The 16,086-nt window shown below is 37.9% G+C and overlaps 1 protein-coding gene across 2 annotated transcripts in view; it reads right to left on the minus strand.

The window, feature by feature from the left end:
• The window catches only part of gatad2ab (GATA zinc finger domain containing 2Ab), a 39,644-nt gene that overhangs the window by 15,719 nt on the left and 7,839 nt on the right, over positions 1 to 16,086 (minus strand). For both annotated transcript variants that reach the window (XM_038290261.1, XM_038290262.1), the window contains exon 2: positions 824 to 1,132. In XM_038290261.1, coding sequence (XP_038146189.1) covers positions 824 to 1,119 — 296 coding nt within the window. In that variant the 5' untranslated portion in view covers positions 1,120 to 1,132. The remainder of the gene's footprint in view (positions 1 to 823; positions 1,133 to 16,086) is intronic.

Raw genomic sequence — 16,086 nt, forward strand, 5'->3', positions numbered from 1 at the left:
TAAAGTGCAGAATAGAGGACAATGCACTGTAAGAACACTGTGTGATTGAATAATTCTGTGCACTTTTCAGTTTCAGACATTTTTTTGTAAGAGGTGCCATTGTTATGTGTGCAAAGCATAGCCAAGGAAGGAACACTTAATTTTAGTTTTGTAAGTTTTTATCAGGCTTGTTTAATCCTGTGCACAGCAAACAACCTCAAAACATTGTTCTTATCGTTTACTGTATTTATTTATCATATTTTATTTATTAATGAAAATATTTCTTTTGAATTTTGGAGTCTTTGTTTTTATCCTTTGGTATCGAAAATGGTATCGAGTATTTAATATTTTCGTTAGTATTGGTATTGAGTTGAAAAGTTTAGTATCGTGACAACCCTAGTTTCTACTATCAAGGGTTTCTTTTTGATTTATTTTATATACCAGTTATACACTGCAAAAAAGATCTAGAAATAAGTAAGACCTTCTTAAAATAAGTATTTTCCTTCATTTAAGTAGGTAAATAGGATGATTTTTCTAATGGAATGAGTATTTTACTCTTAAAAGAAGATAATTAGATAATATGAGCTTGATATAAGACAATGCAAATAGTTTTTTTCTCATTTTAAATGTAAATTGTCTTGTTCCATTTGCAAAGTGTTTCACTTTTCTCCTCAATCAAAAAAATGCACTTATTCTAAGACAAAAAAATTACTTATTTAGATAAAAAAAATTTGTTCATAAATTTGTTCAACTGAGCTTGAAGATTCTTAAGATATCAAAGGAAAGGCCAGTTTGTGCAATTACTTCTGCTGAAACCAAAACCAGCAGAATTTCCTCATCTCACCTTTTGGATGTGCTCATGTCCACAGGTTCGTCTCCAGTCTGCACCTCCAACTTGATGGTAGCCTTCACCTCCCCGGTCTTAAGGATGCTTGCTGCTACCTTAGCAGCCTGTTCACTCTTCAGCTTCATGCCTTCAGCTACAGGTCCCACATGGGCCAGCGGGGCCCCAGCTGCATCACCTCGCTCCAGTTTTACCCGCTTGCCATCAACGTCCCCCAGGGAACCACCAAGAGCTGCATGGTCCCTCTCCAGAGCCCGCTTCTGGCTGCGCGTTTGACGCACCGCCTCTTCTGACATGGCTGCTCTCACCCTGGAGAGACAGACGGAACAAACAGTTGCAGCACTGTGTTTATGTATACATAAAACACGGACAAGCAAACACAAAGTTGGTTAGAACAAGGTACCATGTATTACAACAGCAGCGGATTGCACAAACACTTCCTAATAATCAGACATTATTGCATTAAGCAGCACACCTTTTAAAGGATAATGACTTTTCAATAAAACTTACAGATCATTTCAGAAGCCTTTTTTTTTTATCTATGTAGATCTGAAATTTATCATTTAAAAAAAAACAGCATCAATGTAATAAAATGGTTCATAAGAAAAGAGTCCATCATAAAAGCCAAATGAGGTAAAACTTGGGTCAATGTACCTTCACTATAGAGCAGTATCAGAATCAGCTTTATTCACCAAGATGGAAATAAAAACAGGTCAAAGAAGCAGTGTTTAAATGCAGGAACATATTTGCCAATAATCATAACCGTTTTTTTTTCCAACCAGGGTTTCATGAGCTTGAAAGCTTGCATGTCCAGAGTCTATTGTTGCATGACTTTACTGTTACTGATGCAGGGGAAAGGGCTTAATTCTACTTGCCTGCATGGATCTACATACTAGCTGCAACTTTCTCTTCCATTTGGCAGTGTGCTTCTGGACTTTAGAGAAATGCTAAATTATTCTAGACATTTTTTTTCTGTTGATATTGATACATATTGTTACATTGCCCAGATTTTTCCCCACAGCAGCACTGTCAGAATTCCCAACACTCCCAGGTATAATTTTACTTTTTTCTCATAAAAGCAATTAGGCATGAAATGAATGTATTGGATGTGTGTATTTCCAACAGCTACAGTTCTAAATGGTTAAATTGCCAGAGAGAGTTGGTCAGAATTTTTCTTCATTAACTTTAGTTGATTAATCTGTAGAGATCATTTTCTCATATAGAATGATGATAGAATAACTAATGAATATTTGGACCACAGTGGTCTCTGATGCAGGAGTTCACCTAGCAACCTTCCAGTTGCTGGTTCAGCTGCAGCACTACCAGTCATTAGCCCCATTTACACTACCCTTTTGTAACCGAGATAACTGTTGAGTGTAAATGGCACGCAAAACTGAACCAGACCATGCCAAACCCAACCGAAAACGAACCTTCTTAGTACCATTTTTCAAAGAAACTGCTGTTATTGTGAAAATGTGTATTTTTATAATTAACAGAATACTTTTGTACCCATTTAATATTAATAGAGAAATGTATCTCTGCATTTAACCCATCCCCTTGGGGAGCAGCGGGCTGCCATCGTGGGGTGCCCAGGGAGCAGTGTGGTGTTAGGGGTCTTGATCAGAGACCCAGTGTGGCAATCCAAGCTCTATGCCCTAACCACTAGGCCGCCACTCCCCTTTGTAACGGAAACAAAACTTCTCACTACAGCTCTGCTTTCTTTCCCTTAAAGAAAACTGTCTTTGATTTATTTATTTTTTTACTTTTTTTATTTTTTATTTACCCAATCAAAAGAAAGGCATCATTTCAGTTTGTGGGTCACTGGGACAGAAGTGAAAATGCAGCAAAGCCCCACAAAAACCGGGACATCTGGTCACCCTAAACCCCGCCCTGCCAACGAGACCATCGGCCCCCACTCTGTCACCGGCGCGTGCAATAAGGGGCGCTCACACGCAGGTAAACACATACCTCCAACCACACGACAGAGGGTCACTTTTGTAGGCAGAGGTGGAATTTAGGAAGGTGTGGAAGGATTTCCAAAAAGCTAATCTGTCAAGCTAAACCAGGATAAAATGTTTTTTTTTTAATCCCATCAAACGCAGCATCCTTGCTGCAGGTGGCCTATGAACAGCATCTATTTACCATTAATTGGCTGTGTTTTTATGGTGAATCATTCACAAATACACTCAAATCAAAGCCAGCCTAATTAAGACCTGCAGCCATAAATGTTTCTAGTATTCAGGAAGGACCATGCTCTGTAACACAGCAAGGACAGATGTGCCCTGCTATACCATGGCAGAACACAAAGAGCATCTATCTACCAGAGATGACAGCTTGTGTGTGGGAGTGTGTTGCACACGGCACTTCTGAAACCAAACTACACCCAAGAAAGAGTTCAGTAAGTATGTAAAACTGCTGGAAACTGTGGCAGATGCAGAAGCGAGGCACAAAAACCCCAATAAGAGTAGAAAAATTGCAGCCATTACTTTCATGTCAAGATGCATGGCTACCTTCATCCTGGAAGAAATGGACTGAATGTGAAGCCACTACTTGAAATACCTCGAAGTATTTGATAAGCTGACAGCGAATATTTTCTGTGATGCACACATTGCTCAGTTTGATGATTATGCCTGAAAACCTATGAGGGGCTGTTGTGTGAGTCAGATTTCATTACTTGTTTACTTCTATGATATATTTTACAAAAAAAGCACCAACAGTGGCTCATTTGGGACATTAAATTGAATGACATCTACATCATACAGGTTGATTATTAATAATAATTTGCTGGTTTCTGATGCAGTAGAAATACTGCTGGGTCCTGGATCCACAGATCCTCATATGTGTCGAGATTATATTGAAGTAAGAAAGAATATAATAGAATAGAAAATCCCTTTATTTTCCCACAATAGGGAAATTCTGGTGTTTACAGCAGAAAAATTATTTTAGGAACAAAATGTTCACAGAAATATGGACCTTAAGAAAATGTATCAGCATAACATAATAGTGAAGAGTTAAAAGATAAACAATAAAATACAATAAGTGTTTTAATAATATAAAAGCTGTGCACCTGGAGAATAAATACCCAATATACAGCTATGGACTTTTAATGATCACTAAAATGTTGTGGCTGTGGGTCAGCGTTATAAAGAGAGAGCTTACTATAACAGGGAGCTTGAATGGAGCAAAACAAAGTTATACTTTAAGCATTGAACCCCTGTCTGCAAGAAAACATGCTGGATTTAGAAATGCTGCTTCCTCTCTAGAAAAAGCAAGAGTCTTAAAAGGGAGAATTTCTGTACTCTAGACCAGAGGTCAAGGATTAGCGGACCGCGTTCCGGACCCACCTGCTGGTAATCTGGACCCAACCTAATTTTAAAACATTTATAAATAACCGCATGTTCTTCGACGACAGTGTCTAACTTCACTTGCACTGCTTCTCCTGTTAATATGGTAATGCCCTGCAGAGCTTCCGGGACCAGGCTGCACGTGATACAAATTAGCCAATGAGCTGTCAGTCTGGGTCACTGCAAGCCATGCAGTGCGAAAGAAGGAGAATATGAGGAGAAAAAGAGCAGAGAAAGTGTGGACTGCTGGAAGAACTGCAGTAAACTGGTGACAGAAAAGTGAAATGGTTTGCTTAAAGATGACCCTGCACATTTAGAGTATGTTTGGCTCAACCTACTACTGTGAAGCAGGATTACCCAACATGACCATAATCAAAAACAAATATCGATCCAGGCTAACGAATGAGCACCATGATATGTGCTTGAGAATGGCTTTGTCGCCATTGAAACCCATGTTCGAAAGCCTTGCAGGGCAGCCTAAAGCCCACTGCTCTCATTAAGCCATAAAATATGTGAATCAGGAAGTTGTCTATATACCAAACTGAACAATTGTTGCTCTCTACTTCGAAAAGCACTTAAAAATGTCTCCAGACCTTTACTGATAATTTTCTTTATTTGAATTTTTAATTGGTTACCCCTGCTCTAGACAATAAGAAATATAAAGCAAAACAGTTACAGCTCTCTTACTGACATCGGATTGTGCCTCTTCTCCTCACATAAAAAAACCCTGCTCACAAAAAGGAAGGGTGAAAAATATATATTCAAATATCGTTTATATAAAGAAGCTTCACTCAACACCAAATGGTCAAAGTTTAACCAATAAAAAATCCCCACTAATCATACTCTATCCTGATGGAAAAAAGTTCCTCTTAAATATTTGGAGTATCTCCTGTTCAACAAGAAAACTTAAAAGAAAAATAAAGAATACATCTTTAGTAGTTTTAAGCTCCTCCTCCTATGTCTCATTAAAACAAACAGAAACTAACTATCATCAAACTAAGATCTGGCAGATTTCCCAGGGATACCATCTCATTATTAGGGGTATAAATCACCTATAAATGGTGGCTGGCCCATAGAGGGTGCTGCCCCAACCACCCAAGGACATTGATTAAGACATAAAAAAAAGATAAAAATTAAATAGTAAAATCAGAATATTTTGAAATATATTAATATATAGTTTTTAGATGTGCGAGTTAAATATTTATTGTCGATTAAAGCCGTTTCATTCGTTGGATTGGTGATATATTTCCGCCCAGGGCTGCAAAAATCTCTGACCATTGAGTTGTACATACGCAGTGGCTTCTCCGCAATGCAAAAGGACTGGAATTCCCAGTGCGCAGCTCTTCTGCATACAGCAACTGACGTCACAGTCACAGTACAACTGACGTCACAGTCACAGTACAACTGACGTCACAGTCACAGTACAACTGATGTCGCAGAGAGAGAAATGGCGACAGAAAAATTTAAGTTTAAGTCCCTTAAAGCAAACTTACCCAGAGAAGCTGGAGGTGAAACCATTCGGACCTGATCAGCCGAACATCAAAATTAATCAGCAGTCCAAAGACAGACTGAGACGGTACACTCTGTCTTTTTACAGCACCTGGTTTAGCTACAAGGCTAGGCTAAAACTTTATTCTGCTTCCCTGCCTCCTTTTTCAAACGTCAGAATCTGAGCAAGCATGGATAAAGCAGGTAGGATTTAAAGCACTTCTTAGAAAAGGCAAAGAAGAATTAACAATCTGGGATTCATATATTATGAAGTCCTATATGACAATATATTATGTTGCATCGTTATGTCAATCTCTGTCAATATCAGAAACTATCACAATGCCATTTCCATTCTATTCAATTAATCTATGAACTACATCTCCAACACATTTACATCGATATCAACCCACAGAAAAGGCGAATTGATTAGACCATTTATTCAGGCAGTTTTTTTAAACACTGGGTATTTAAATCATAAAGATTTTTTTTAATCCTATATATGAAAAAAATGGGTATATACGAGGTCACCTTTGATCTAGTCTCATGCCTTCAAAATTTCAAAATAAAGGATCATCTAAAAGATAATGGGGATTGGTGTTTTCATTGACCGCGATAAAGCTGAATTGCTAATCATTTAATATCAATCTCGATAGCGGTTTTCTTACAAGCCTAATTATTATTCCAGATCAGTATTATTATTATTCAAAACCAGAGGGAATTAACTGCCTGCATCGGCCATCAAGCAAAAAGCAACATTTTTAAAACGTAGATTGGATGCAAGGACTGAATGATGTACTCAGCAGCTCTTATGTTTTGCAAGTTTCCCTTATCGGCATGATCGTTTTACGGGAGACTAATTACACCCAGTTGTAACCAACGTTCTGAATGCACAAGGAGGACCAGGTAAAAAAAAAAACAAGGATGATATAGGTTGCAAACTACATGACATACAGGTATTTGAGGGATGTAATGTTATAGGGGTAAACGAGTTTGCACAGTTGCGTAAAAACCTAAAGAAAAACAAGATAAAAACAAACTATATCGGCACAGATGTTTTTGTGACACTAGAGCACATGTGCCAGCAGAATGCTAACAGCTATTAATCAGTCTTTACATGAGGTTGAAAACACAGGTTAAGGGTCACATTTAACAGTCAGCAAACATGCTGACAGCAGGATTTACATTTTAAGACTATTCTACTGCTTTAACAATACTTCAATCTGCTTTATGTATAATGCTTGTAGTTGGCTGCAATGCAATGCTTTTACATTTAATCTCAAGGTTTCTTTACATAAAAAACATTTAACAAAACAAGCAAAAAGTTCATAGGAGAAAAGAAACCAAAAGAATTTCTCAGGAAGATACTTTCTGTTTCAATATTCAACCATTAATCCTGTCTAAACCATGAAACTGTTATAGGTCAAAAGTATGACTCATTACCTGGGTGCTTGGGTTCCTAACTCTAAACAGATACTACCAACATTGCAAATAATAAAATCTTAAATATCGCTAAAACTTGATTTGAAGAGAAACATATATGAACAGCATCATCTTCAAGTATGAGTGAAAACAGTCAACTTTACTATTAGCTAAATATTTTAGCGTCTTTTGTTTGTAATTTGCTGTTAGTACTACCATTTGTGCAACCCTGACTATTCCTATTGATCGAATGAAAGGATTTGTAGTTTATACTCATCTTTTTCACGTTTGTTTAAACGGTTAAATAAGCAAAAGATAGTACGACTCCTTTCAAATGTTCTTCAAAATGGGAAAGACTCTAGATGTCAACATTCAGTTAAAGGAACACAAATGTGTGCTGACAGGAAATGAATAGAATAGAATAGAAAATCACTTTACTGTCCCACAATGGGGAAATTCTGGTTGGTTCCGGTTTTCTGCTTACAAAAAAATCATGCTGCTGTGCAGCATTTTTCATATATACGTAAATAGTTATTTGATTTAATAAGAGATTCCAAAAAAGACAATGATATTTAAATCTATTAACATCCTTTTCTGAAGGAGCACAATATGGCTGTTAGTGCTGGGCGCACAGTCCTACACGGGTCTGATTTTTCAAAGCTGTATCCACCCTCACCCGTAGAGTTCAGAATCGAGACCCGAGCCAATACCCACAATTATTCCCATTTAAAACCCGACCCACACGGATCTATAAATGATAAAGTGTGACCTGACCTTTTATCTCAATGTGTACAAACAGCACCCACTTCTGATGCGATCCTTCAGCTGTGATCAACCATTAAATGGCCGTTATTGGCGGGGTAAGTTTCTTATGGCTGATATGCAGCTTATTGTTGATAATAGCCACTTTGGCAACATCAAAAAACCTTAAGTTTCACTTTCTATTGACCTACTTTATACTTTTTATGTACTTTATTTACAGCCTACCTCTAAAAAAAAATCTACACCTGCATTTTAAAGCTTTACTTTAAATGAAATCTAACATGTTTCAGTCACACGGATTTAAAGTGTCATTTCCAAACAACTCAGTTGACAGGATATGAGATTTATTTGGGAGGGTTGTTCAATCAACACTTTTTTTTTTTTACGATAGAACTACTACTAAAATTTGCACAGATTACACATAAATAGATTCATTGATTCAGCAGGTAAAAAAAGCTATTACCTTAGGGTTAGGATTAAGATTCATTTGTGATAAACTGCTGAGCCTACTGGTAGGTAGGAGGAACAATCTGAAGCCATTCTATGTGACTCATAACCACTAATACTGACCATTTAGTGGGATGATAATATTCGAAGCGGCTTCACACAGCTGTTTATAACAGTGGCAGTAAAGAACATTGCCTCATGCTCACAGATTAACAGCTGCAAATTGGCCGAAGTAAGAAGTAGCTTTAAAAAAATTCTAGATAAGAGCACATTGACAGAAGAAAACATGTTTTTTTTTTTATCTTAAGTGCAAACTGCTATGTGTGAATATATATATTAGGGATGGGACGATTTATAAAGAGCGTCAGAACCATTCAGTTCGACTGTCTCGGTTCGATTCGCGTGTGTTTCCTTCGGTTCATGCGCTGCTCCTTTTTCTTATAGGCGAAGCGTTTACACTCCAGAGCAGAAGGTGGCGGTACTGCGACCAAAGCCAACCACCAGTAGTAAACAGGAAGAAGAAGCGAAGCAGCTTAGCAGGGTGTAGCAGGGAAAAAAAAAATCAGTTGTTCTGGAGAATTGTGTCTGAACAGGAGTTGGAAGACGCGCCAGCAGCACTTTATAGGTCTGCTGTACGGGACCGCTTTGCATTTAGAGTGACCTACGATGACGGCGGAAAGAAAGTTGTGGATAAAAGTGCAACAGTGTGCCAGCATTGTGCAACACATTTTGTTTATGCTAACAGCAACACGACCAACATGTCATGCTAACCCCGAAACCCCTCATACTCCGTCAGCAACCCCCGCTGCCCTCCAGACCGGCTGCTCAAAGCAAAGCCTACAGCCCCCACTGTGGCTCCCGTCCGCTCCCCTCTGAGTCCCTTGGAGATGGTAGAGAGCATGCGCGAGATGATTAAATTCAAAGCAGCAAAACATACGGAAATGATCCAGGGTTTCCGCGGATCATTTAAAATAATTACAATCCATTATTTTTTGGGGGATTTTTTCATTAATTCCATAAATACTTATGGGATTTCGGTGTAACAATCAACATGTATCTAACCGAACCGAAAACAGTGACCACGAAACCGTGAATCGAACCGAACCGTGGATTTTGTGAACCGTTCCACCCATATATATATATATATATATATATATATATATATATATATATATATATATATATATATATATATATATGATTTATTAATATTTTTTTCCAATTTTGGCATAATTACTGCTCTAAGTGGGTGGCTCTGTCTGTACAGTCTTTATACTCCAGTTAATGATTAATATGTGACTAAATTAGTTTGCAATTTATTTCAATAATCGATCAATCCTATTAAAAAGTGGCTAATTATTTATATATATATATATATATATATAAATAAGAGCAAATCAGAAAACCTAAACGTGAGGAGAAACTGACTCTACAAGGCTTAAATTACACCAATTTTCAAATAGGCATAAGACATGAATATTTCTCTGAGAACAACCTATAATCTAAATAAAATGAAACATAACACAGCTCAGCTAAGATTCAACAGACCTTAACTGATTCCCCATATTTTACCCTCAGTTGCTCTCCTTTTTTGTCCAGCAGCCGACAGAGAATGGATCAATGGGAAAGGCTCAACCCCTCAGGTAGGCCGCTCGCCGCTCATCTCAGGGACTGTAATGCCCTCCCACCCCCTTGGGAATGGACATAGCCCATGAACACATTAACAGCCATTTTAAGGCAAAGGCTGCCCAGCTACATCCTTAAGGGTCAATATAAAGGAGACAACTATACTGTTCAATATAGACCTCAAAGGTATGAACTATTATAACCCTATAAGAGACAGAGCATTGATTGAATCCCTCATACTGACCAACTCCTTTACAGGATGACAAAACGAATAAAATGGTGGAAGCAAACAACAAACCTTCACTAATGATATTTATTTGAAGTGGCTTTATTTATCAAATAGTATCAACTATTTTTAAAAGGTGATCAGAATACAGGTTTGGTTCCTTATAGATATGATATTAATTAAATTAAGATTACACTACTTGTGCTGGTTTGAGCACCAGGGTAGGAATGGGGGCAGGGACTAAGCTGAGGAGGTGCCATGGTTGGGGGAGGGAGAAGAACGCAGAGGCATGTGGATAGCTGAGCCATAATCTAACTGTACCCTAGTGAAAAAAAACAAAACACAAAAAAAAAAAAACTCTTCCTTGTCTTCCTTCTTACTGACAAGCTCACTCTCCATCTCCCTCCCCGTCTCACGCACACTCCTCACTCGCATGTTCTGCTCTAGGCTCGGCCAGCCCAGAAGTCTCAGAGTGTGTGCGTGTGTGCCCCTACTGGTTGTGTCCTGAACGCCAAGGGTTAAGCCCCTGCCATTTTAACGCCACTGACAGATCAGACCATTAGGGTGTTACCTAACAAAATGGAAGCCTTTAACCCTGAATCTGCCAGACTGCCTCTTTGTGTGTCTGTGTGTGTGTGTGGGTGTGTGTGTGTGTAAATGAGAGCCAGAGCTACACAGAGAGTATATATGTGTGCGCATGTCTCCACCTGGATTCTCCCTCAGCAACGTGACGACGACAAAACACCAACAAGACCAGGAAGTAAGAAAACCACAGAGTTCTGTATATGATCGCATAAAAAAAAGCTGGTGCAAGTATGGCCACAAAGAACCACCAGAGCTCTCTTGTTTACATTACAGACACACTAGCACTCAATACTGTAACCTCCTCACATAAAGACCTAACATCACTGTCACATCTAATCTGGATTGTACTGTCATGGGACTTCAGTAATGTTGTGTGGAAACGTTGAGCATAAAAAAACGTCTCCGTCATGTAAACCTCCAGATATCATCTTACTACATGATTGTTAATTCCCTAGATACATTTTCAACCAAAGCTATTTACAATATAAAAGAGCTTTACGTCCTCAAAAATAGGGGCTAATTTTTAACTTTCAGCCCAATTGCTTCCAAAACTGTCCTCTGTAATCCTGTAAAACTAGAAGCACATACCTTCATACAAGCAGGAGGGCCAGGACACACGCAGACTGCTATCAGATTACACTTCTTAGAAATGGATCTTAGCAGGAAGTGACCAGAGTAAGAAGGGGGACCTCAGGGAGTCAGACAAAACTTGTATTAAAGGGCATTTCAAAATGGAGAACGTGAATTCACAAATCAAAACAATATTTGTGACCATTGCTGTATTTTCTGAGATAAAACAGCACATTATAACCTTTCAGCAGATGTCCATCAGCTGAGGTCGCTCTTAGCTAAGACAACAGCTACAACTTTCCAACCCAGACTGAGGATTAAATGGATAAAAAGCAGCACTAGTCATACTTATCCCATTGCAGATTTCAGAGTAGAAAAACTGCTACTGTATGTCACTGCTGACAAGAAATTCTGAAACTCCTGCAGCTGTTTTGATCATATGAACAAAAGAACCACAGGTGGTGGTTTAATTTTCCAAGTATCATCAGATTGTTTTAAAAGTTCAGACGTTCATGTTCTGCTAAACTAAGGGGCATGGATATGGCATTTAATGCAGGAGGAAGTTACATTTACTGACTCAATGTGAAACAAGGACAAAACGGAGGCCGTTTCTCAATTCACAAGAACGTGAATCGTGTTTTCTTTACAAGAACACAGGAAAGTATGGAGTCGAGGGGAACCAAGCACCCAGAGCAAGTCTGGGTCAAAACTAGTCTGAAACTGCAATCCACCTCCTGTTATTAATAGTCTCTAGAAAATAATAATTAATTTCTTTCATTTATTGGGAGAATAATGATTAACACAGTCAGGTAAACACAAATCAAATGAACATTTTCCCAAATAAATTAACAACAAAAAAAGGCATCAGAGCCAGTGGTACGCCATACAGGTCCTTCTCAAAATATTAGCAATATTAGCAAATAATATTAGCAAAATATTCAAGTTTTATCATTACATTATGGAAAATAATGAAATTAATCACAATATGCTAATATTTTTATTAGGACCTATATAATGTTCTCACCTCAAATGATTTTAAAATGTGCTTTTATAAAACAACTGCAACAGAAAAGGGAACTTAATACTCTGAGCTCTGTTAGCGTTTCACTGGAAGTTGCTGCTGCAGTTCATGATGGGACAGCTGTCACTCTTGAGAACGGACAAGTTTGCTTTGATGCATGCTGGATAAATAGCAGGGGTGTAAATTACACCCATCATGGCGATTTAATCCAGTATCAATTTCCTTACCACTGATTCGGTTATTTTCGGTACTCAAGAATACACCACGATACGACTCGTTGAATTGGTAAATCTCTGCCATCTCCGCCATGTCTGTCTTGCGTTCAAGCGGAAAGAGGGTAGTGGCTAAAGGAAGCGAGGTAGGAGGACAAAATAGGTTTAGTGCCACCACAGCATGCCAGTCAGAATTACATCCAGGAGAAAAGGATAAATATAGACTGGAGGGAAAAAACAGAACAAAACATGAATCGATAGTCTTGTGTACATGTGGATGCATCGGATTGTCGGCTATTGGATCTATGCATCCATACAAAACAATTATTATTTACACCCCTAGTAAATAGGAAGGGGAAAGAACAACATCCAGGGACTTTGTCAGTTCTCTGTATTGTGTTCTTGTGACTTGGAACAGTACTAGGGCCGAGGACGTTCCACGAGCACATGAGAACGCACAAGTACACATTTTTTAGAAACAGCCAGTTTCCCAAGTGCAAGTAACAAAGTACTTCATGAAAATATGTGAAGTCTTTGCTTTTTTTTTTTTTTTTTTTGCTTCAACCTAAACTTTGACTTATTCTGATCCTTTTTTATATCTACATCTAAGCATTAAGAAATTTGTTAATGATCAATACAGCTTTCCTTTAAGCATATCTCTTCTGCCACTTCTTGCTTTGAGTTCAGATCTAGGCATTTCCATTCCAACAACTTCCATCATTTTGGCTCATCTGAGCTCGAGTTGCAGGGGTAAAGCCAGGCATCCATCTCCCCAGCTTTTTCTGGGGATCCAAGGCTTTCAAAGGTCAGAAAGAATGGAGATCCTTTGCAGCAAGTTCTAGGCTTTCCCTGGCGTCTTAACTAAAGCTGCATCATATACGGTGAATATAGCATCAACGCATTATAAGTGTGAGCAGTATTATTGCACAGGGATGTTTGGAGTGGAAAAACAGTTGGTCAAGAAATTCCAGGTGTTGTGACCTTTCACATGCTTGTGTCATATTCGGCCAGTTCTGCTTTGCAGCAGCAGATCTACTGTCTACCTCCTAAAAATGCTTAAAATTGTGCAGCCTAATCACAACCAAGGTAGAAGTGCCACACAAATTAAAATAAAGGTGTACAAATGGCTTCTAATCAGATCTGCATACCACCTAAACATACTCCCTCCAATGTGGATAAAACTGCTATCCATCAAACTTCGCCACTGATATTTTTCTAAAGGCTGAACCCAAAATAACTCATGATCACACAATTCACCATCTGCTCAAACTATACTGTGAATAATGCTGATACCACAGGGTACTTTTTTGCCAAATGGGAAAGGGGCCAACTAGAGATTTAACCCAGGTTTGCAAAACCCGCGTTAACCCACTAATTTCAGTGGGAAAACAGCTTTAGACACTGGAAGGATTTTTTTAAATGGTTCTGATATTAGAGCAAAAGGTATCAGTGGTCTAAAAAAAAAAAGAAAAAGAAAAGTCTAAATATTCATTTAAAAATATTTCATTGCAAACAGTACATGTACATTTATACTATATAAAAAAAAGGAAAATTAAAAGACAAATGTTTAAATAAGTTTTCATTGACAGAAATTTAGGAGAACCTTTTAAGTTAGCAATTTTGGCACATTTAGTCACCATGTGTTATTTGAGTCTAAAGTTTAAATTTTTTGTTTGAACTTAAGGAACTTTTACTTCTAACTGTGTATACAGTATCCATCCCATTCAATAAATAAGTTTAAGGATTTACCTTAAAAAAAAAAAAAAAATAAAAATAAAAAATACTCTTTTGTTTCTATTATTTTATAAATCAGTTAATCTAATTTTTTCAATTAAAGGAAAAGGTTCTTTAAAGAAGACTTTTTATGAATTTAAACTAAGTGAAACTAAAACTTTTCCACTTGAGGGGTTCTGGATAGAGCATATTGACAGACAAAAAAGATTTTTATCTTAAATGCAAAATATTTATTTTATTTTATTTTTTACACAATTTTGATATAATTACTGCTCAAGCTGCGTCGCTCTGGCAGCTAATGACACGTTTTTAAAGTGTCTATACTCCAGTTAGCGATTAATTACTGAATTAGTTGACCATTATTTCAATAATCGATTAATCACGATTACTTTGATTGTTTCAGCCCTAAAATGAACATTAACTTATTTATTAAAAGCTAATGCATGACTTTAAATCAAGCCAATTTGTCAACAATAAAGTGTAAAAATGAAATGACAAAAATGCGAAATGCAAATAACACAGGGGTAGAAGGCGGTGCAGTTTGAAAACGCAATGGCAAAAGGTTATAACACCAACCCCCATCATTGTGGTTTATGACAATCATTAGCAGCACTAAAAATTACCCTAAAAAAAACAAACACTGACTTATTTCATTCATAAGAAAAAAAAGATAAGCAGGAAAACGTACCTGCAAACAGCTTTGTACAGGGTGGACTCATTCAGAACAGTTTAAGCATAAATCACATTCGGGGATTGGTGACCCAGTGGTTAGGTCACCAGCGCTTGTGCTCTGAGAAGGTTGCAAATAGCTGGTTTGATCCCCACAGCCTGCACTCTGGGTTCCTGAGCAAGACCCTTAACCCCACGCCACTCCCAGGCACTGCACAGTGGCAGCCCACTGCTCCCCAAAGCGATGGATTAATGCAGAGTGAATTTTAATAAACTTCAATTTAAAAAAATTACTAATATTCAGGTAGAACTACACATCATTTCAACACAGGATCAACAAGAAGGGTTAAGGCAAATTAATTAGATGTTTCCAAAGCTGGAAGTCAACAGGAAGCAGACCGCTCCACTTTCATCAGTCATGTCCTGTACCTACTCGGCAGTGAAAAGCTTGTTCATATCAGCCATTGTACTCAAAAGAAATCATGAAGAAAAAAGTAACATGAACTCTATACCTCATCTGTGGAAGTGTCCAGTAATCTGATCTGACATTTCATGTGGTGTAGAGAAGCTTCTTAAATGGCCATTTGCTATTTTGGCCGATTACACTTTGACCAGCCTCTCAGAGCCACTAGAACCAGGGAGCGTTTCCCAAAAACATCTGGCAAAAATCCTTCATCAAGCACATAGGAGATGCATTTACCATTAAACAAGACGATGTCACAGGATGCACTAAAGTTAGTAATACAGTCATTTTTGGTAATGCATTGGCCCTTTCAATGACTTCTGGGGTCCCCTTTCCAAGGGTTCTTTCCAGCACATTTTAGCGCTACAGCTGGTTACACTAAAGGTTTGTAAAAATCACAATGGAAATAGACCAACACACGGAATTTTGATGGCCATAGAGGCAGTTTTTCAAAACATTTATCTCCTTATTTATACATATATGTAAGAAACATGTGTGTCTGAGGACCTTGAGTCTAACTCTGGCAAAAGCTGCCCCCAGAAAAGTACTGAATTTAAGGGTCTAATGAATAAGAAAGAAAATGTACATGTAGCATATTATGAGAGAAAATCTAAATCTAAGCAAGTCATTTTTCCCCGAATTGATCTGGTAAGAGAGAAACTTTGCCAATGGAACAAGACAATTTACATTTAAATGA

Source organism: Cyprinodon tularosa, unplaced genomic scaffold, assembly GCF_016077235.1.
Source record: "Cyprinodon tularosa strain WSP-4 unplaced genomic scaffold, ASM1607723v1 ctg278, whole genome shotgun sequence".
In the NCBI taxonomy this organism is placed as follows: Eukaryota; Metazoa; Chordata; class Actinopteri; order Cyprinodontiformes; family Cyprinodontidae; genus Cyprinodon; species Cyprinodon tularosa.